Raw genomic sequence first — 23,971 nt, forward strand, 5'->3', positions numbered from 1 at the left:
AGGAGATCTCCAGTACTCTACTGCAGTCATGGCGTATCTCTCACTACTGTACTGTCAGTCATAGAGGACTCACCTGTTGTACTGTCGTCATGGAGGATCTCACTATGTACTGTCAGTCATGGAGGATCTCACTACTCACTGTCAGTCATGGGATCTCTCACTACTCTATGTCAGTCGTGGAGGACTCACTACTGTATTGTCAGGTCGGACTCTCTTTGTGGATCTCTCACTACTCTACTGTCAGTCATGAGAGTCTCTCACTACTCTACTGTCAGTCGAGGATCTCACTACTCTATGTCAGTCATGGAGATCTCTCACTACTCTACTGTCAGTCATTGGAGTCTTCATGCTCACTGTCAGTCATGGGAATCTCTCACTACTCTTACGTTTAGTCCGTGGGATCTCGCTGATTGATTGGACGGGCCCCACTGCTTCTCCCTCCTTCTCTCTCGGACTCTATTATCCACCCGAATAGATAATGTGACCAAACTGTCTAGGTCACTAGGCTCTGGATAGGAGATCAGCTCGTCCTTGAGTTGCTCCGACAACCCCTGGTAAAAAGCCACTTGTAGTGACTCCTCATTCCAACCACTCTCCACAGCCAATGTCCTGAATTCGATCACAAAGTCTGCCACACTGCGAGCTCCTTGGCGAAGAGAGAACAAACGTTTAGCTGCGTCCTTACCTCTTACCTTGCTATAACTAGCAATACAAATGGCTTTCTGAGATACAACTAATATTACTAAACAGATCATACACGTAACGTTAGCTAGCGAGCTAGCTAACAGTACGCTTTAACTTGCAATGAAAAACTACTTTCTGAAAAGATTTGAAATGTATAATATCTGAAAATGTAGCTAAACTCTTACCCGTATACATTRATGRACRCTTCTCCCTCTGTCATGGATGCCATGGTTGCCCTTCATTTTAASATGTAATCCAGAGACAGGTGTTTTATACAACAGCCTCCTCTGTACTCTTTTTGACTCTCCGTATTTGGCAATCATCTGTCTGCTTCCATCGGGCATTCCACTGATTTCAAATCTCAGTCAACTTCTTCCGTGACAACAACACYGTTGATCGTTGTTTCTTCCCCTATCACGGTCAGCAGAAGACTCTACAATTTCTAGTTCAATGAAAATGTTTTTTTTTACCTAAATCAGGTATTTCCTCATCGTCTGATTTTGTCAGAGAGAGTCAGCATGGCACAGTCGTCCTCCAAAAAGTAGTCCATCACAACCTTTTCCCACTGATCTTTGTCAATAGCGCAATTAACTTCAGGTCAGCAATGCAACACTTTTTCAGTTATTCATGATATCTTAAAAAATAATGCTGCGGTAGAAAGGATTATCCACACATATTGAGCAGCTCATGTTATAGACAGAAGCATGTTACATGGCAGACCAATCCGAACTCATCTCTCGACATGTCCAGCTTATCCATTTTCTCAGCCAATAATGGATAGCAGGAAGGTTCCTGTATTTTTCCGTGGCTAAACCAACTAGGCTCAGAATTGAACAATTGTATTCAAATTTACAGATGGCATACAAGTTTGTTATTAAGGCACATGAAAGTTCTCATGTTCCATAAGGCATTTTGGCCAAAAAACGCATACATTAAAAAAAGTATTTTTAAAAAACGTTAAAATGTCTTTCCTGTGAAATAGTGACGTGCAACATACTCCTAGCTTCTTAAACGGGTAACACATTTTGAAAATGTAATTTTTTTTTTTTTAAACAACACTATTTCTAAGTGATACATGAGTGAAACTAGACCAATGTTGGTACAATATACAGCCTCTTACTGTGGTGTTAATCCTGTCAATAGAAATTCAAAAATACGAGAGCAAAAACAACGACCGTACCGTCCACACAAGATGGGGCCGCTCTTGTTGTCCCGGCAACCTGTCCGGGGAAGCAGGAACATTTCACCGTCTGGGATCTCTCTTCGATCTTGTTCTTGTTGCAGCAGCGGTGGGCGGCGGTCACTTCACAGGTCCCTGCTTTGACATGCACTGCAAACACAGAGGTGGTTCCATGTTAGAATCATGTTCAACACTCCAGCTCCTGCAGAACAAACACTGTAAGCTACAGCTGTGTCTGTAAGGACAGATCTCAAATGACCCTATTCTCATTAGTGCACTCTGTATGTTTGGCCCAGGTTTGAACAGTCACATAGGGCTGCCGCATTGGGCTCTGGTCAGAATAGGGCACTACATGAAAAAAGCAGTGGAACTGGCTTTGAGGTCCATATCTGAATTTGAGGGATACAGGGAGACAAAGACTGTACCCTACAGAGGCTTTGACACACATACTCTTTGTATGTACCCTACAGAGTCTAAGACACATCTTTGTTTGTACCCTACAGTCTATAATAAATCTTTCTACAGTATCTATACTTCAGAGTCTAATCCAACTAAAGCAATGAGTATATTGATTGGGAATATCCCTCCTGATCTTAAATGGCCTTTAAAAAAGCCAGAAAAGAGCTGGGAGGAAGTGTATTAGAACCTACCAGGCAGGGACCTCTATATAGCTGACCTGCAGCTCACTGCAAAGATACATCTCTCGTGTACTTTCATGCTTAAATTGTTCTCCACGTAGGGGGCCTTTTCTTTCCTGCAACTGATGAATTATGCATAGGGAAATCCTTCTTTAAAAGCTGAGAGGACCACAACTTCAGTGGTGAGAACACGGACAATATAGTCATTGCTTYATGAAGTAAGAGATATAAAAATACCCCATATAGGTTGGTGCTGAATTATTAATTCCAAGTATAAAATGTAGAATTTTTTTGGGGTGGAGACGTTTGAACTAGCAACGCATCAATCCACAGCAACGTTAACAGAAATACGTTGTCGATGTTGTGTTTTTAAATGCCTCCTTTGATGTAAGGAATCGTGGACTGAAAGACCACAGAATTGTTGTGTCAATTGAGTTTACATCAATAACAGTATGACCTGTGTTATACCATTTAAAGAATGAGCCTTTTAATATTTAGAATAATAATTTACTGCGGGTGATGATATCCTTCATGTACATAGTTGTCTTTTTAGATAAAAAATGTAAAAAATGTATTTGTGTCTATTTTATATTCATTACCTTTCTTCTCAGTAGGCCTACGTGAAAGTCTTTAGTTTTTTACACATCATTGTCAAGGGGGAAAACGATTAAAAGTTTCAGTGTTATTTTCAGATCAGCCTTAATTACGCCTGTAAAGATTTTCAATTTGGGACCTGAATTGAAAATAGATTGAAAATGGGCCTCCATCTTGTCATTAGTGAGCAATCCAAAAATCTAATCTACAACATTAAAAACATTTTGCTTCCAATCAATAAGGAGCAATTCAAATTCCAACAAAAGGCCAGTTAACAATTGGTGATTGAGTGCTTTCCAGCCAACACAACCTTACTGACGCAAACACAGGTGAGGGTCTTCGTCTGTGATGTGATTATCTTTAAGCCACAGGCATACCCCTGGGTCACAGTTTCAATTGCTCAAATTGAGTATTCAAACTTTTTTGAAGAGGGGGAGATAGCTGTGTGTGACTGATACGTAATCAATAAGGGTCCAGTAAAGCTCCGTGACACTCAGTCACTCTGTTACACTGGGAGATAAACAGAACATGTCAGAGTTGAAGGAAATGATCTTATAAGTGATCAAGAGGAGAATTTGAGAACACACAATAGATTCAGAAAACTATGAAATGTCATAATAATAGCTACCTGTGACTTCTCCATAATAATTTGATCAACTTGTTCACTAAAAAGTACTGAGCATTCCACAGCAGAGAACTTACTGCTTCAACGCTTCAACCTCCAAACCGAGCAGCCATGTCTGCTAGCCCTGCATGGCTAGCTTTGCCAAGTCACCCGGTTCATCGGCTGCGCCTCCACCCCCAGCACGCCCACCAGGCTATTTGTGGTCTGAGAGAAGGAGAGCCAGCGCAACAGAGCTACCGTACAGGGTTGGGTCTGGGCTGGATAGCTGGAAGACTGGAAGGGTTTACTCATTAAGGTGCAGTTGGCAGCATGCAGCCAGGGCTGTGAGGAGAGGAACCTGTGAAAACTACTGATTAAACCTCAGGCCTCAGCAGCCCTCTACGGGTCAAGGTCACTGACTCAGGAGTCAAACCCCACACCAAGCAGTGTGCACGGTGGGGAGGGGGTAGGGGGGCAAGGTGAGGGAGATTAGGGTGTGTGTTACAGGGGTGAGGCGAGCCTTGGCTGGTAACTACACACAACAAAGAAAAGGCCATAAGCTGGCTGACTGCTGATCCTATATCCTCAGCCTACACCCTCAGCCTATTGGGAGAAGGTGGAAGTGAAGTGTGAGAAATATGATGGTCCTGGTGCCCATACTGTATATGGGCTAGATTCCCTGTTATACAGTGCACTCGGAAAAGTACTTAGAACCCTTGACATTTTCCACATTTTGTAACGTTACAGCCTTATTCTAAAATGGATTCATTTGTTTTTTTTTCTCATCAATCTACACACAAATACCCCATAATGACAAAGCAAAAACAGGTATTTAGAAATATATACAAAAACATTTTCGGAAATATTACATTTACATAAGTATTCAGACCCTTTACTCAGTACTTTGCTGAAGCACCTTTGGCAGTTATTACAGCCTTGAATCTTCTTCGGTAAGATGCTACAAACTTGGCACACCTGTATTTGGGGAGTGTCTCCCATTCTTCTGCACTGGCTGGGCCGCTCAAGGACATTCAGAGACTTGTCCCGAAGCCACTTCTGCATTGTCTTGGCTGTGTTCTTAGGGTCGCTGTCCTGTTGGAAGATGAACCTTCACCCCAGTCTGAGGTCCTGAGCTCTCTGGAGCAGGTTTTCATCAAGGATCTCTCTGTACTTTGCTCCGTTTATCTTTCCCTTGATCCTGATTAGTCGACCAGTCCCTGCCAATGAAAAACATCCCCACAGCATGATGCTGCCACCACCATGCTTCACAGTAGAGATAGTGCCAGGTTTCCTCCAGATATGACACTTGGCATTCAGACCAAAGAGATCAACCTCGGTTTCATCAGACAGATCATATTTTTTTCTCATGGTCTGAGAGAGCTTTAGGTGCATTTTGGCAACATCCAAGTGGGCTGTCATGTGTCTTTTACAGAGGAGTGGATTCCGTCTTGCCACTCTACCATAAAGGCCTAATTGGTGGAGTGCTGCAGAGATGGTTGTCCTTCTAGCAGGTGCTCCCATCTCCACAGAGGAACTCTGGAGCTCTGTCAGAGTGACCATCAGGTTTTTGGTCACCTCCCTGACCAAGGCCCTTCTCCCCCAATTGCTCAGTTTTGCCGGGCAGCCAGCTCTAGGAACAGTCTTGTTGGTTCCAAACTTCTTCCATTTAAGGAGGCCACTGTATTCTTGGGGACGTTTTTTGGAAGCCTTCCCCAGATCTGTGCCTCGACACAATCCTGTCTCGGAGCATTACAGACAATTTCTTCGACCTCATGGCTTGGTTTTTGCTCTGACATGCACTATCAACTGTGGGACCTTATATAGACAGGTRTGTGCCTTCCCAAATCATGTCCAATCAAATGAATTTACCACAGGTGGACTCCAATCAAGTTGTAGGAACATATTTTTTTACACATTTGCTAACATATCTAAAAACCTGTTTTCGCTTTGTCATTATGGTGTATTRTGTGTAGGTTGATGAGATTTGTATTTGTTTTATAAATTTTAGAATAAGGCTGTAACATAACAAAATGTGGAAAAAGGTAAGGGGTCTGAATACTTTCCCGAATGCACTGTATACACTACATGACCAAAAGTATGTGGACACCTGCTCGTTGAACATCTCATTCCAAAATCATGGGTATTAATTTGGAGTTGGTTCCCCATTTGCTGTTATAACAGCCTCCACTCTTCTGGGAAGGCTTTCCACTTAGATGTTGGAAAATTACTGCGGCTTCCATTCAGCCACAAGAGCATTAGTAAGGTTCGGCACTGACGTTGGGCGATTAAGTCTGGCTCACAGTTGGCGTTCCAATTCATCCCAAAGGTGTTCTATGGGGTTGAGGTCAGTGCTCTGTGCAGGCCAGTGAAGTTCTTTCACACCGATCTGGTGGCGGCAAGTTCTAAACCACTCCAGCCTACGCCTGGTATTGCGCATGGTGATCTTAGGTTTGTGTGTGGCTGCTCGGCCATGGAAACCCATTTTATGAAGGTCCCGAGGAACAGCTGTTGTGCTGATGTTTATTCCAAAGGCAGTTTGGAACTCGGTAGTGAGTGTTGCAACCGAGGACAGACCATTTCCACGCGCAACGCTCTTCAGYACTCGGTGGTCCCATTCTGTGCGCTTGTGTGTCCTACCACTTCGCGGGAAAGCCAGTGTTGCTCCTAGACGTTTCCACTTCACAATAACAGAACTTACAGTTGACTGGGGCAGCTCTAGCAGGGCAGAAATCTGATGAACTGACTTGTTGGAAAGGTGGCAACCTATGACGGTGCCATGTTGAATGTCACTGAGCTCTTCAGTGAAGCCATTCTACTGCCAATTTTTGTCAGCAACATGTGTTGCTGAAATAGCCAAATCCACTGGCTCATTCATCGCCCCTCCTTTCCCCTGTAACTATTCCCCGGATTGTCAACTAAACCTGGTAAAATAAGGGTTCCAAAAAATATACAGTACCAGTTGAAAGTTTGGACACCTACCTATTCAAGGTTTTTCTTTATCTACTACATTGTAGAATAATTGTAAAGACATCAAAACTATGAAATAACACATATGGAATCATGTAGTAATTTAAAAAGTGTTAAACAAAAAATATATATATTAAAAAAGTAGCCACCCTTTGCCTTGATGACAACTTTGCACACTCTTGGCATTCTCTCAACCAGCTTCACCTGGAATGCTTTTCCAACAGTCTTGAAGGACTGCTGAGAACATGCTGAGCATATGTTGGCTGCTTTTCCTTCACTCTGCGGTCCAACTCATCCCAAACCATCTCAATTGGGTTGAGGTCGGGTGATTGTGGAGGCCAGGTCATCTGATGCCGCACTCCATCACTCTCCTTCTTGGTCAAAAAGCCCTTACACAGCCTGGAGGTGTGTTTTGGGTCATTGTCATGATAGTCCCACTAAGCGCAAACCAGATGGGATGGTGTATCACTGTAGAATGCTGTAGTAGCCATGCTGGTTAAGTGTGCTTTGAATTCTGAATAAATCACTGACAGTGACATCAGCAAAGCACCCCACACCAGCACATCTCCTCCTCCATGCTTCACGGTGGGAACCACACATGCAGAGATCATCAATGCACCTACTCTGCGTCTCACAAAGACACAGCGGTTGGAACCAAAAATTGCATATTTTGACTCATCAGACCAATGGACAGATTTCCACCGGTCTAATGTCCATTGCTTATGTTTCTTGGCCCATGCAAATCTCCTCTTATTATTGGTATCCTTTAGTAGTGGTATATTTGCAGCAATTCGACCACAAAAGCCTGATTCACGGARTCTCCTCTGAACAGTTGATGTTGAGATGTGTCTGTTACTTGAACTCTGTGAAGCATTTATTTGGGCTGCAATCTAAGTTGCAGTTAACTTTAATGAAGGTAACTCTGGGTCTCCCTTTCCTGTGGTGGTCCTCATGAGAGCCAGTTTCATCATTGCGCTTGATGGTTTTTGCAACTGCACTTGAAGAAACTTTATAAGTTCTTGAAATTTCACGGATTGACTGACGTTCATGTAATAAAGTAATGATGGGCTGTCATTTCTCTTTGCTTATTTGAGCTGTTCTTGCCATAATATGGACTTAGTCTTTTACCAAATAGGGCTTTCTTCTGTATACCACCCCTACCTTGTCACAACACAACTGATCGGCTCAAACGTATTAAGAAGGAAAGAAATTCCACAAATGAACTTTTAAGCACACCTGTCAATTGAAATGCATTCCAGGTGACTACCTCATGAAGCTGGTTGAAAGAATGCCACGACTGTGCAAAGCTGTCATCAAGGCAAAGGATGGCTACTTAGAAGAATCTCAAATATAAAATATATTTTGATTTGTTTAACACTTTTTTGCTTACTACATTATTCCATTTGTGTTATTTCATAGTTTTGATGTCACTATTATTCTACAATGTAGAAAATCGTAAAAATAAATAGAAACCCTGGAATGAGTAGGTGTGTCCAAACTTTTGACTAGTACTGTATATATTATAATAATAATAATAATTTGAAGGGGTGTCCACATACTTTTGTATATATAGTGTACCATCATGCTCATTAGGATCTCTTTGAGATCAATGGAGAGGATGCAAAGTACTAATAGTATAGTCAGGATAATGTCTCAATGTGCCAGCTAGATAGGAGCTGCTCCTCTTTCTCTTGCAGTGTTGCCCTGCTGTGCTAGTCCAGACAGCTGGACCAAATGGCTCCCAACACCTGTGATCAATACGTTTCACTTAAAGAATGTATATTAGGATTGTCATCAGTTAGAATCCCCCAGCACCCACGTCAACAGGAAGGAGAGACTAATGAGGACTGGCGTGAGGTCCGGACCTCCGGGCAATCAATAGCACTTTAAGCACAGTGCTCCTCTCTGCAATCATATTAATTGATCCCTGAATGATAAGTGCCAACATGCATCCAGAAGTTATTTAGAGCTTTGATGAGTCACAGAAGAGAGAAACACTGATAAATCTAGTGGAGGCAAGAAGCAGCTAATGAGTATGTTTTTCAGATTGTCTCATAGTATTATGGCATGGGGAGCTTTGCTTTTAAAGGCACAGCTTGAATTAATAAATTCTGTTGCAATAAATTCGGGAATATTTTCTTATTGAACTGACAAGTATAGCACACACACAATTATATTTTATATATTTTTTACAATAATCTACCCCGTGGACCTGTTATAAATAACTGCAACCTGTATTGCTGAATGATTGTGTAATTCAATTAATCCTGTAAAAAAGTTGACAAAAATAGTACAGTAGTTTATAGTTATAGTTTTGCTAGTTGGCTAGTTTTGTGGTAAAAAAAAAAAGAATATCAAAATGTTCTGTAATATATTCAAACAGCTGTAACAAAATGTAAATGATGCTGAAGGATTTATGTTGACAAGCAATTTCAGACACAAGGTAATTTTAAAGTTTGGAGACTAACACTTGTCGAGAGCTTCTTCTCAGGAATATGTTTGTTTTCAATTAATGTAGGAGAATGATTGGTGGAAACGTCTAAAGTCGAAAAATAGAAATGTGACCTTCCATGGAGGCTATGAGCCATTTAAAAATAAAACTGTGCATAGTCAGTCTGCATGTAGCCTCAAACAAAAAAGGAATATTTGATGGATGTGCTCTCCTTTCAATTTCCCTGCTCAAAGATATTCTTTTTGAGTTGCTGTCATATTTTTCATCAATTGTTTGCTAACATGATGACAAATAATAAACAAAAACAAATGGAAAAGAATAGCCACATTTCCTGTGAGGTTATTTATGATATCTGTTCATGGGGGAAATTAGCATTGCAGTGTGGCAGTCACTTGTCTTGATACACCCTGTATTCTCCAGAAAGTGTCTCAGGCGTTTGTTTTGTGCAGCAAACAAAACACTCACAAAGAGGTAGAGAAAGTCAAGCCATTGCAGAAAATGAAGAGAATTCCGCATTGAACCCAAGAGCAATGAAAACTGCATCGCTGTGAATTTTAACATTTCAGTTCATACAACATCCTAGATAAAGTTTACGTACGTTTTAACTTGTCAGTCATACTAAGTGAAAATAACGCAGAAAAATGGCACACACGCATCATAAAATAATGGTGATCGTGGAAAATATTCAGTGACACCATCGAAGCAAACATCTGCTTTTGGTCAACATTTACCATGGGTTCATGCTATGTGGGATCCTTGGGACATCCCTACCCAAGTATACCTTTTATGGTTAAGGTAAGGGTTAGGGTTWGGTAAGGGTTATGGTTAAGTTTAGGGTTAGGGTAGGAGTTAGGGTTTAGAATAGGGATGTCTCAACGATCTTGAATAGTACTAACCATTTACCATGTGTCACGCCCTGGCCTTAGTTATCTTTGTTTTCTGTATTATTTTAGTTAGGTCAGGGTGTGACATGGGGGATGTTTGTGTGTATTTGTCTCGTATTGGGTGGTTGTATTGTATTAGGGGGTTTTGGTAGAGTTTATGGGGTTGTGTTCAGTGTAGGTGTCTAGGTATGTCTATGGTTGCCTGAGTGGTTCTCAATCAGAGACAGCTGTCTTTCATTGTCTCTGATTGGGAGCCATATTTAAGGCAGCCATAGGCATTAGGCTGTTGTGGGTAATTGTCTATGTGTAGTGTTTAGTGTCAGCACTATTTGTTTGAATAGCTTCACGGTCGTCTGTTTGTTGTTTWTGTTCGTTTGTTCGTCTTCAAAATAAAAGGAAGATGTCGTTCTATCACGCTGCGCCTTGGTCCTCTATACAAAGTTACGACGATCGTGACACCATGCCTCCTCTCCGTGAACAAGTTTCAATCAGCAGGTGAATAAATGACTGTTCAGTATGTAGGCGGCAGGTAGCTTAGTGGTAAGAGCGTTGGGCCAGTAACCGAAAAGTTGCTGGATTGAATCCCCGAGCTGACAAGGTAAAAATCTGTCGTTCTGCCCCTGAGCAAGACAGTTAACCCACTGTTCCCTGGGCGTCGAAGACGTGGATGTCCATTATGGCAGCCCCCACACCTCTCTGATTCAGAGGGGTTGGGTTAAGGGGTTGGCGTTGGGTTAAATGCGGAAGACACATTTCAGTTGTACAACTGACTAGGTATCCCCCTGTCCCTACTCTGGCTAAATTAACTCCAGAGCTGACTTGTTTCCCAGGCCCTTACTAGAATGGGCTCTAAGGTGGCAAAATTCTGCTAGCTTTCCCAAAATTCCCAGGTTCCCAGAAAGCCCCAGATTCCCAGAATCAGGACGCAATAAGCAGGAAATCTGGTATCCTCAAACCATGACTTTTGTAAAACTTGGGAATTTTGCAACACTAAGGGGTTCAAAAGCATTCTAGAGGAATGTTCTTCAACCGTCATCTACTTCAAATGCACCTCAGACAGAGAGTAAGACTGCCTTCTAACTGTACCCTTCTGACAGTGTGCATCAGACTCAGCAGTTCAGTCTAGCACAAGGAGGCGAAGGAGAGGACACAGTGTTCCGCCATCACATCAGCCTTCACCACTGCAACAACCTTGGAGAGAACTCTAACTAACAACCTCAGTCTGGTCAATGCGCAGCGATCTTTGAGGGTTGTTTTAAGCACAGTTCTGTATATCATATCTATTGGCTCACTGACACAGACATAGGGCTTATAATACGGCAACATGAGAGAGGGGCGTTTTAAATGCCTGTAGGCTTTTAAAGCATCCACTGGCTTTTTACTGCAGAAATCTTCAATATATACAACGGCTTAACTGAAACAAGGTTAAAGAGGGTTAGAGCACTGTAGAAGCTACAGTTTAAGATCAAACAAGACCCATTCAGTTAGGACTACTGTGTTTTTCACAGTTTGATCTAATACTGTAGTCATGATAAGCTTCATGCTCCCAGCACATCCTCGTGGTTATTATTACTCACTCACAGACACTGCTGAGGGCATTAAAAGCTTTTTGGATAGATAGATAGAGAGAGAGAGAGAGAACCCAATTACCTAGTCAACGCCACAGCAATTTACATCCAGTCACTTATGAAACGGGTATGAACTAATGAGAGAACCAACCTGACCATCTGCGCTGCGCGGGAACAGAGCTCAAACACACTCGCACGACAGGACCCAGGCTGGGTCACACTATCAGGGAGGCTGAGTTAGTAGGCTGATCTAAAATGTTCAAGTTGAATTAATGTCACAAATGTAAACGTTGTTTCCTGACCGTGTTGTTGACAGCAATAGTCTGTGTTTGTATCTCCCTGACAGACAGGAAACTAACTTCTCTGTCCACTGAGGCACGAACGGAACCAAGCCTCTGGTTTAGCTTCACTGACTCCTTTTTTAACCAGAAAAGGAAGAAAACAAAATGTCCTTAACCTCATTTCCTGTTTGTGCTGCTCTCCCTTTTCAACCCACGGAATGGGGAGGCTAAATCACAACACTGTCAACAGAGTCACGGGCGGGCGTGGGCCCAGACCACAGCAGCCAGCAAAACAGGTAGACAATAGAAACACCATGAATAAATGATGACTAGATTTTATGCTCAAGCTGCTCATGTAGCATTTAAGACTAAGGAGAGATAGTACTGTACAGTACAGCCACAGAATTCTGAGTATATAACTGTCTGTCTGCTATATTTTGTATTGTCAAAAGTCTAAGCAGTGATGTAACACCTGGGATCAATCCTAAGGTCCTCATAACGCCAGTTAAACATTTGCAAAAAGAGAAACAAAGGGAGGACAGAGCGAGGAGGGAGAGATGTATGGACTAGGTGAAAGAGGTATATGAAAAAGAGATAGTGGAGATAGTTTCTTCCACCTCTATCATGTTATAGCATTTAAAGCAGGCATAGAAATATTGGTTCCCTGAGACATTCATCCCTCAAGCTTCCTGAGCAATGGGAGTACGTCTCAGAAGACTTATGCTTAATTGGCTTACGGTATTCTGAAGAGATTGACTCATATCTCTCCTGCTGTAAACCTGCTGAGCTCGACAATCACACTTGGTTGTGCCCAGGAAATAAGCCCACATCACAGAGACAGGCTAGAGAAAGCTCCACAGATGCCAAAGTGTCTCTGAGTATACTTTCGCAGTAGGCCTTACTGCCGCTTTTCAATAGTTTCACCTGTGCAACAAAACAAAACTATTGAAGACTGTAAAAAGTCAACCAAACCAAATGTTTGGTTGCACTTTATACAGGCTTCCACAGTTTTTCCATGGTTTTGTTTTGTTGCACAGGTATAGTACTTAACTATAGTTAGCATAAGGCCTACTGAGAAATATAAGGTGCTCTTAAAGCAACAAGGAGCAAATATAGAGGACATAATATGATACTATACATAAGCCATAAACTATGGACTTCAGAGAGATGAGTACGCCTTACTTGACCTTAACTACAACATCAACTGTATCTTGACACCCTCAGTCACAAGCCAGACTCTTGACAGTCGTTGTAAATGCAGGACTGGAGGAGAACATTATTCAACTTTGGCTCAGAGAGCATCGTATGCCTCGAMATCCACTCTGTTGATGAGTAGAGCTGTTTCTGATTGTGAAGCTCCTTTTCCTTGGTAGAATCAATAACTACTGTGTAAACTTGGGAACGCCAGACATACACTGCTGTGCGTTATTGTGTTAACATAAAGAGCTATTCTGCAGTACATGCACATTCTACCAGGGTGTGTTTAGAGTCTGCATTGCAGCATTGCACAGACACTTGCTATTTGGCTAATCTACTCTATCACACATTGGCATTATAGTTCCATTCACCAAAGCTTATTATCTGTATATAACATGTTAAACAGTATTATTAACCATTATTAATCCTCTCTGGTTCATTACCATAAAACAGATACGCTTTCTCTCAAAATATCCCCAACAGCAATGGCCTCAGCTCTCCTTCTCACCCTTGTCGTCTGCAGCGTGGTGACAACCCTCCAAGAGGCCATAGCAGGAGAGAGTTCATAGTGTATAGTGTAGCAGCATGTTAATCTTGTTCATTTCTATATTCTCTCATCTCACACGCCACACATACTCGTTATCTGTCAGAGAGCCGTCATGTCACCTCTAAATGGGTTGCAGTCTCCTCTCTCAAAGTGTAAACCGATTGTGCTAACGCTCCACTCTTGGGGTTGATTGACAGGCAGAATGTCAGGAGACATCCAGAATGTCAGGAGACACCCAGAATGTCAGCAGACACCCAGAGCTGTGGAGCAACAAAGGGGGGGATAAGGCCCTTGTTCGCCGCGTGAGAGTGGCACACATTTCCAGTTCTATCTCCAGTCGGCTACAATAAGGGAATCATGATTTGAATACTGAGAGGTGTCTTTATCTATCTGAGCTTTGCTACTGTAGATATAATCAGTTGAACAGGCTGCATATACAGTGCCTTCGGGAAGTATTCAGACCCCTTGACTTTTTCCATATTTTGTTACTTTACAGCCTTATTCTCAAATGTATTTAAAAAAAAAATGTCCTCAGCAATCTAGACACAATACCCCATAATGACAAAGCGAGAACAGGTTTTTAGATTTTTTTGCAAAATAAAATATTTTTACAGAAGTATTCAGACCCTTTGCAATAAGACTTGAAATAGAGCTCAGGTGCATCCTGTTCCATTGATCATCCTTGAGATGTTTCTACAACTTGATTGGAGTCCATTGTGGTAAATTCAATTGATTGAACATGATTTGGAAAGGCACACACCTGTCTATATGAGGTCCCACAGTTGACAGTGCATGTCAGAGCAAAAACAAAGCCATGAGGTCGAAGGAATTGTACGTAGAGCTCCGAGACACGATTGTGTTGAGGCACAGATCTGGGGAAGGGTACAAAAAAAAATCTGCTGCATTGAAGGTCCCCAAGAACACAGTGGCCTCCATCATTCTTAAATTAAAGAAATTCGGAACCACCAAGACTCTTCCTACAGCTGGCCGCCTGGCCAAACTGCGCAATCGGGGGAGAAGGGCCTTGGTCAGGGAGGTGACCAAAAACCTGATTTTCATTCTGACAGAGTTCCAAAGTTCCTTTGTGGAGATGGGAGAACCTTCCAGAAGGACAACCATCTCTGCAGCACTCCACCAATCAGGCCTTTCTGGTAGAGTGGCCAGATGAAAGCCACATGACAGCCCGCTTGCAGTTTGCCAAAAGGCATCTCAAGATTCTCAGACCATGAGAAACAAGATTCTCTGGTCTGATGAAACCAAGATTGAACTCTTTGGCCTGAATGCCAAGCGTCACGTCTGGAGGAAACCTGGCACCATCCCTACAGTGAAGCATGGTGGTGGCAGCATCATGCTGTGGGGATGTTTTTCAGTGGCAGGGACTGGTCGACTAATCAGGATTGAGGCAAAGATGAATGGCGCAAAGTACAGAGATCCTTGATGAAAACCTGTTACAGAGCACTCAGGACCTCAAACTGCAGCGATGGTTCATCTTCCAACAGGACAGCAACCCTAAGCACACAGCCAAGACAACGCAGGAGTGGCTTCGGAACAAGTCTCTGAATGTCCTTGAGTGGTCCAGCCAGAGCCCGGACTTAAACCCAATCGAACATCTCTGGAGAGTCCTAAAAATAGCTGTGCAGCGACGCTCCCCATCCAACCTGACAGAGCTTGAGAGGATCTGCATAGAAGAATGGGAGAAACTCCCCAAATACAGGTGTGCCAAGCTTGTAGCGTCATTGCTGACAAAATTGCTTCAACAAAGTACAGAGTAAAGGGTCTGAATACAGTACTTATGTAAATGTGATATTTCAGTTGTTTTTATATAAATTAGCAAAAATGTCTAAAAATCTGTTTTTTCTTTGTCATAATGGGTTATTGTGTGTAGAGTGTTTAGGGAAAATGCGATTTAATCCATGAATAAGGCTGTAACCTAACAAATTTGGAAAAATTAAAGGGGTCTGAATACTTTCCAAAGGCACTGTATATGTTTAGAAATCCACTTATGACAAAAGGTGGAATATTACCTATACTATGTGCAGTAATATCCGTTCTCATACTAAATAGTGGATTGCCTTGGAGAACAATGGATTTGGGTATTCACCAACCAACCTGTAGTGCCCAGCTGCTGAGTTGCTATAGTCACCCCCAGGTCAAGGTGAATATGACCTGACAATTTTCTCTCAACTCACAATGTGTGCTTTTCCCTAATAGGCCACACTGCAGAACAATGTCAAGAGACCTTTAAAAAAAAGCAATTTCCAGAAACTCTCCAGCAGTCCCACCCATTATATTTTATGCTCCATTCACATAAAACGTGGTGCTCAGCCATGGTTGTGTTTTTTATGGGTTCGATGTAGACACTGTGCTGTGCTGTGCTGTACTTCATTCCAGCAGAGAGATGCAAGCCGGGGGGTAAAGGAGACATCGAGCACAGCTGAGAGATGGAGAGGCGATTGATAGACTGAACTTTAGAAGCTTACATTTCCATCGTAGCATGGCTGGAAAGAAAGAGGTGGAAGAAGAGCCGACCCACGGCTCTGTGGCTGCTGCTGGGGTGGGGTTCTCCCACTGTTCTCCCACTGAAAACCCTGTTCAATGTTGCTTGGCTGGGAATGAGCACTGGTAAATGTATGGAAGGATTTATATTATCTAACTGCACTTCAAAGGACAGTTATTAAAGCACATTTCTTTAATTAACGATCAGGGGCCGTCAATCTGCAACAGTAATAACAGCATGGGAATTAGTGTTTAGAAGAGGAAATTAAACTTGCCTGATTTATTGTCAGCAATGTTGGGATAGCACTGTGACAAAACACTCCGATGGTAGGCTATTTGAAACATTCAGTCAGATGCTAAGCTATTTGAAACATTCAGACAGATGCTAAGCTATTTGAAACATTCAGTCAGATGCTAAGCTATTTGAAGAAAACATCAGTCAGATGCTAAGCTATTTGAAACATTCAGTCAGATGCTAAGTTATTTGAAACATTCAGTCAGATGCTAAGCTATTTGAAACATTCAGTCAGATGCTAAGCTATTTGAACACATTCAGTCAGATGCTAAGCTATTTGAAACATTCACTCAGATGCTAACTATTTGAAACATTCAGTCAGATGCTAAGATGAAACATTCAGTCAGATGCTAAGCTATTTGAAACATTCAGTCAGATGCTAAGCTATTTGAAACATTCAGTCATGCTAAGCTATGCCTCGGCTGTGGGACGGAAATAAAGCATAATCACAATAAAGAGCCCACAAACATATTACCTAGAGGGAATGGAAGAGATATGTTGTACGATGGTGTATTTATTTGGATCCCCATTAGCTTCTACTTTAAACTGAATAGGCCTTAGAAAATAAAATGTCTTCTAGGAAGTGGTATGAGCCAATCATAGCTCATCATAAAGCGAACCAATCATCACTCACCACATTTGATTAGAATCATGACGTCAAGGATAGCAGAAATATCCATGATCTTCTGCCAAATGTTCCTACTTCCTCCAAAATGCTACTATCCCTCTCTGTAGAAATATCATAATCTTAATGAGCACTTTAAGAAATGTTTTCAATCACCAAAAGAAAAATAGAAAAATACATTGAATTGACACAACTCATTATCTTTACCCATGTACTAAACATGTTCCCTGTAAATAGCACATAGGCCTACTTATATAGCCTACATGGGCTGAATATTTCAGCTCAATCACGAGCTAATCACACACAACCAAGAGGAACATGTTCTGAACCACAATCCTGACTTTGACACATTACCACCATATAATCTTTATAGTATATACTGCAAATCATTGGCATATTTATTGCTCTAAATTATTCAAGGCATTAGAAATTCAACAGAGAGTGTTAAAATCTGAGTGCAAAAGAATGGGACGGTGGCCAATTTGGAAGGTGATATCCTCGGTGCTCAGCCTCAACCAAGCGTTTCCAGTTAACAACAACACAATTGACGGAACTTAAAAGGGGTTCCAATTGCCAGGTAAGGGCAAGGCTCTCAGTGTAGACCCAATTACTGCTACGCTGTTAGCACTTCTCTGCTAATTGCATTCATCATCACTGCAAATTCACTATCATCGAATCGAATATCGAGGATCTCATCCCCGTCCCTCATTTCTATCAAAATCTAAAAACCATCAGGTTTCTTTTGAGTTACAGGGTAGTTAGAGGTAGGTAACTAGCTTCCAATGTGGTGTGGGATAATACCTTTCTATTGGAACTCTAATTGGAGAAGGACAGGAGAGAGTGATCACTGCAGAGATGTGTGAACCGCTGGGCCACAGCAGGGGGTCCGTTAGTACAATGAAAGATCATTTGAGATCATTTAGAGACACTTAACTAATGACTTGTCTAATTAAACCACTCTTGACCTGACAACTACAGAAGTAACGACTCTTAACCTGATAACTACAGTAGTAACCACTCTTAACCTGATAACTACAGTAGTAACCACTCTTAACCTGATAACTACAGTAGTAAATACTCTTAACCTGATAACTGCAGTAGTAATCACTCTTGACCTGATAACTACAGTAGTACCCATTCTTAACCTGATAACTACCGTAGTAAACCACTCTTGACCTGATAACTTTCAGTAGTAACCACTCTTAACCTGATGACTACATAGTAACCACTCTTACCTGATAACTACAGTAGTACCACTCTTAACCTGATAACTACAATAGTAACCACTTCTTAACCTGATAACTACCGCTAGTAACCACTCTTACCCTGATAACTACATAGTAACCACTCTTAACCTGATAACTACCGTTAGTACCACTCTTACCCTCATAACTTACCAATAGTAACCACTCTTAACCTTATAACTACATAGTAACCACTCTTTACCCTGAATACAGTACAGCAGTAACCACTATTAACCTGATAACTACCATAGTAACCACTCTTACCCTGATAACTACAGTAGTAACCACTCTTCACCTGATAACTACCGTAGTAACCACTCTTACCTGATAACTACAGTAGTAACCACTCTCACCTGTAACTACAGTAGTAAACCACTCTTGACCTGATAACTACAGGTACAGTAGTAACCACTCTTGACCTGATAACTACAGTACAGTAGTAACCACTCTTGACCTTGATAACTACAGTACAGTAGTAACCACTCTTGACTCTGATAACTACAGTACAGTAGTAACCACTCTTGACCTGATAACACAGTACAGTAGTAACACTCTTGACCTGATAACTACAGTACAGTAGTAACCACTCTTGACCTGATAACTACAGTACAGTAGTAACCACTCTTGACCTGATAACTACAGTACAGTAGTAACCACTCTTGTGTGATAGTTGTTGTTGTTCATACTAACCCAACAATGCTTGTAAGGTATTGTTAACTTTCAAGCAAATCAACTCATATGTCTTTCTGTTATGACTCAACCTTTTACACGATAAATAATTCACCTCATGTGGCAACGTTCCTAAACACCTCACAAAGCACAGAAGAAGAACAACAACATACTGAGGTCTGCATATGAAAGATTCTAATCTCTAAGCGTTTACTGTCCACTTCTTAAACAAATCCTATTTCTATATCAAATGTCTTCCTCCAGAACCTCAGTCCTTCATGGATAAACACTGCATCATACCTCACATCCTCCTAGCTCATATAACCAGCTGCCATTCAGAGAGGTCTATAGCATGGGACTAATCTCAATGGTCTGCCACTAGGAAACAGAGCCACCTGACGTGACCCCCATTCAAACAGGCCCCACGTCTCCATCACTTCCGTTTCCTCATCTATATCTCCTCATCCCGATACATTGACATGGACCACACACACGCTCTTCTCCACCACGTTCAGCTCTGTCCCTAGGGAGGCCATGACCTGCTCTGCCGCCACTGCCTGCCCACTGCCCAGCAGAATGACAGCTCTAGTCCCAGAGCTATGCTGTTCTCTCTGCCCTATTTTGGCTGTAGGCTACTTGATGTACACCATTACAAATCTGCAAGGCTCCCTAAAGACCCACATGGCATCCAGAGTACAGAGTACAGACATCAGTCAGCCAGTCAGAACCAGTCTGATGTCATTATCTCACTGTTAGAAGACGGTATACTATATCTTTCAGAGGGGGATATGGAAGCAGGAAATACATTACAGTGACTGTTTGAAATCAAATCTAATTGTCACGACTTCCGCCGAAGTTGACTCCCCTGCCTGTTCGGGCGGTGCTCGGCGGTCGTCGTCACCGTCCTACTAGCCGCCACCGATCCCTTTTTCGTTTGTCTGGTTGTTTTGTCTTATTAGTTGCACCTGTTTTTGTTTCGTAATGAGCTTCCCTATAATTAGGAGTAAGACCCGCCCTTGTTTTGTGCGGGATTGTTTTTTTGTTACGTGTGTGTATTTTGGGTGTTTGGCAAGTGTTTCTCTACGCCCTGGATGTTCGGGCTTATTCAGTTCTTGTGGAGAATAAATATAAAGTATATTTTTTTCCCAAGCGKCTCTCTCTCTCTGCGTCTGGTTCTTTCGCCAACCTAGTCCCGCGTGACACTAATTTTATTTGTCACATGCGCCGAATACAAYAGGCCTTACAGTGAAATGCTTACTTACAAGCCCTTAATCACCTTGCCATAACGCAAAAGTGGCTCGGGAAAAAAACATCGATATTTTGGGTCCATGGCCAGGAAACTCCCCAGACCTTAATCCCATTGAGAACCTGTGGTCAATCCTCAAGAGGCAGGTGGACAAACAAAAACCCACAAATTCTGACAAACTCCAAGCATTGATTATGCAAGAATGGGCTGCCATCAGTCAGGATGTGGCCCAGAAGTTAATTGACAGCATGCCAGGGCGGATTGCAGAGGTCTTGAAAAAGAAGGGTCAACACTGCAAATATTTACTCTTTGCATCAACTTCATGTAATTGTCAATAAAAGCCTTTGACACTTATGAAATGCTTGTAATTATACTTTAGTATTCCATAGTAACATCTGACAAAAATATGTAAAGACACTGAGGCAGCAAACTTTCCACAAAGTCATTCTCAAAACGTTTGGCCACAACTGTACGGGGGTACCGGTACAGAGTCAATGTGATTTGATTATTAAAATGGAAAAGCTGAAGGCAGGAACAGTTTATGGGTCGTTTCAACACAGAAGAAAATAGTAAATATCGGTAGAGGCTTGGCTGACTTAAATATTAGGTTTCTATTCTGAACAGACAAGAGATTAGACAGAGCCAAGTCATGGCTGGTTCACATAATGCTAGTCATAAGAATTACCTCTGAACCCTGTGATTGGTCGACATCTCTGTCGATGTGACCTTTCTCAGTGAAACATCTATGGTACGCATTATATGGTTGTTAGATTCTCGTTAATTACTCATTGGTCACACAAGACCTGTGTGGTTGGGTGTCAGGTGATGCCACTGCGACTGACAGGCAGTAGTAGCTCCCTGTAGAAATTCTAACATGAAAATCTCCCATCAAAGAAGACATAAGTATCCAAACCACCATGATATGCTGTTGTGATGATGAGCAAACCAAGATCACTTTTAAATATCCATTTCCCGATTTGTGAAGGAACTGTCTCCTCATGATATGAAAGAATGGTGGCACAGCGGTCTAAGCAACTGCATCTCAGTTCAATAGGTGTCACTACAGTCCTTGGTTCGAATCACCTCCGGCCGTGATTGGGAGTCCCATAGGGTGGTGCACAATTGGTCCAGCATCGTCCGGGTTTGGCTGGGGTAGGCCGTCATTGTAAATAAGAATTTGTTCTTAACTGACTTGCCTGGTTAAATWAAAAAAACATGTTTTTTGACTAAAATGCTAATGCATATTTGCATATAAAAACAAGAATCTCATGGAGCATAAGAGCCAGTGTGAGAATGATCCATTAGAGTGCATTACACAGTTTTTAGAAAGTATTCACCATAAGCAAATATGCAAATATGGCGCTGGAATGCAAATGAGGGGGAATGACTGCACAATTTCAACTCATAAGCATATCTGCACAGTCTCATGTGACGTTAGTTAAACCTTAAACCCAACATAAACCAACACAATAAAAATAAAAATCTAATACATTTTGGGATTCAGAGTTTTACAGCATCTATGAGCAGTAAGGTTTAATCCCTTACACTGTGAGATGTAACAGAGTGTGAGCATTTCATCTCCAGAAAAGCAGAGCTGTCACACCGCATCACACAATCAGCTTGGCCAATGTGTTTTTCACGCCCGTTTTCCTTTCCACTGCATTTCAGCATCTGGCCATCCGGCTGCTGGCTGACTAACAAATCAGAGAGAGCCTGATTGCTGTTTTCAAAATGAGAGAAAAAATGGATCTGCTCGTAGTAATGTTTTTTATTTGAATGAAATAAAGCCATTGAAAGATATCCACACGATTGATGTGTTGTGTGTGATTCAGGCGCCCTTTTGATCTAGCGAGTCCATGGATCTAAGTTGTATACTGTAGATCGCACCAGCAAAAAGAAAAACTGGTTTCTCTGTCTGCCCCCCCCCCCCTCTCATGACTATAACTAATGAATGTGGATGGTGCTTTGGGGGCTTGCAGTCTTATTAATGTGCTCGGCTGTGCTCTCGTCAGGTTACGGTGAAAGGTTCAATTGCTCTGGCGAGGCCCCCACCTCAATAAACAGCGGTGCTAAAGAGGTTTGTTTATTGGGCAGACCTTGGCTTGACCTCTGGAGCTGCGGGACCTGCCTTGTGATTACCTCAGTGTTGGCCCTGCCCTCAGAGACCAGTGGCTGGCAACTAGTCCACTTCCCAGGGCTGTCGAGTGGCTATGTGGTCTGGCCATCTCTTCAAAATCAATCACGCTCACTCCGCATAGTGGAGCACCCATCTCTATGGAAACGAACGTGGCTTGTGGCCATACTACAGGCGCTTGGATACTAGTAGATTTTTGGAAGACTAATAATGTACTCAAGTGAGTTTATCATGAGAACAATTGAAACTTTAGGTCTTTTCCCAATCTCTAGTAGCCTGGAGTTTAATTTCACTGTGTTGCTGTTCCAGTGTTGTTGTTTTGTCTAATGCAGAGACGTCTCTCCAGTCGGCTGTCGTTATGACCTCATTATTTCAATGTGATGTCACAGTTTCTACCTTTTCGCCTTGGGGAGCACTCACTCTCTCCCCATCACTAAAATCACTCTGAACTTCACAACGGTTCTCCTAAAGCTGCAAATGTCTGTTGTTGTTTTGTTATATTGGCTTTTTGTTCGAAGCCAAAAAAAACTCCAAATCAATACGTGACCCCAGAGCACCGTACATTCCTATCTACATCAGCCTCTCCTCATTTCAGTGTCGCACAACTAATAAGTTTCCATTAATTATTTACAGTGAGATCTGTTGGAGTGAAGAGCTGATCAATATGACTGCTTTTACAGTAGGCTACATTATCCTAGCACCTGACCATTGTAAACAACCTCACCTCTTCACTGTGATAGCTGATAGCTGGTAGCAATGTGTTGTGGTGAGCTTTCTGGCCCAAAATGTCTGCCTGACATCGACTAGTTGGAAGCTACTAAAGCTATACAATGTCAAGTGCTTTGAGGACCTAGTGGAAGAGATACGTTAAGCCATGTAAATCAAATCCACCATACTGTATAGGAAATATTTTACATTAAGTATAACATGTTGTTACATAGTAGGTGCTTTGCATTTACCCCTAGTTGAACAGTTTACGTTATTGCACATATTATGTTATTACACAATTTGCTGACAGTAATTACACACCATCATTATGATGAGGATGTGTTCGACGTGCCCATAGAGATGCATACAGTGTCTACTGTAATTGTGTTGACATACCTATGTGACTTCTGTGTGACGAAGCGAGGGTCAGCTGTCCCCAGAGAGACACCAGACAGACGGCCAACAGCAGCACCCTTCTGCACACGCTCCGTAGGTCTCTCTCCCGCATTCTGACAAGACAGGGTGGGGAAAACTTGGTCAGTCACATATCAGTCATTAGGGCATTTTTGGGGTGTCATGCAGGAGTGGCGTAGCGACAACACTCAATATACAGCACTACAGTACAACTCCAATAACATGATGCAATCTCTATTGCACTCCACACATTTCACTGTAAGGTCTACTACACCTGTTGTATTCGGCGCATGTGACACATTTGATTTAGGTTCCATGTCAGCTCTGCCCTGCACAGAGACAGCAACACAACATCACAATGGAGAAAGCAACTGGCTTTGTGCGTTGGACCCCTTATGAGCACTAGTGATCAGCATCATCTGTCCCATCCTGCTGATACAGTACAATGTGGCTTCCTTCCCACAAACCAGAATAACAGATTCAGGATCTTAATTTGATTACCCTGTTGCAGGATAACTTTTTGGCAATGCAGGAAATTAAAAAC

The 23,971-nt window shown here is 42.2% G+C and overlaps 1 protein-coding gene across 2 annotated transcripts in view; it reads right to left on the reverse strand.

Annotated features, from left to right (window-relative positions):
• Positions 1 to 23,521, reverse strand: part of LOC112069025 (chemokine-like protein TAFA-2) — a 52,607-nt gene extending 29,086 nt beyond the window's left edge. For both annotated transcript variants that reach the window (XM_024136276.1, XM_070438370.1), the window contains exons 1-2: positions 23,410 to 23,521; positions 1,865 to 2,014 (exon numbers count right to left, since the gene is read on the reverse strand). In XM_024136276.1, the coding sequence (XP_023992044.1) occupies positions 1,865 to 2,014; positions 23,410 to 23,521 (262 nt within the window). The remainder of the gene's footprint in view (positions 1 to 1,864; positions 2,015 to 23,409) is intronic.
• Between the last annotated feature and the right edge of the window lie 450 nt (positions 23,522 to 23,971).

The sequence above is a fragment of the Salvelinus sp. IW2-2015 genome, unplaced genomic scaffold, assembly GCF_002910315.2.
Source record: "Salvelinus sp. IW2-2015 unplaced genomic scaffold, ASM291031v2 Un_scaffold859, whole genome shotgun sequence".
Classification (NCBI taxonomy): Eukaryota; Metazoa; Chordata; class Actinopteri; order Salmoniformes; family Salmonidae; genus Salvelinus; species Salvelinus sp. IW2-2015.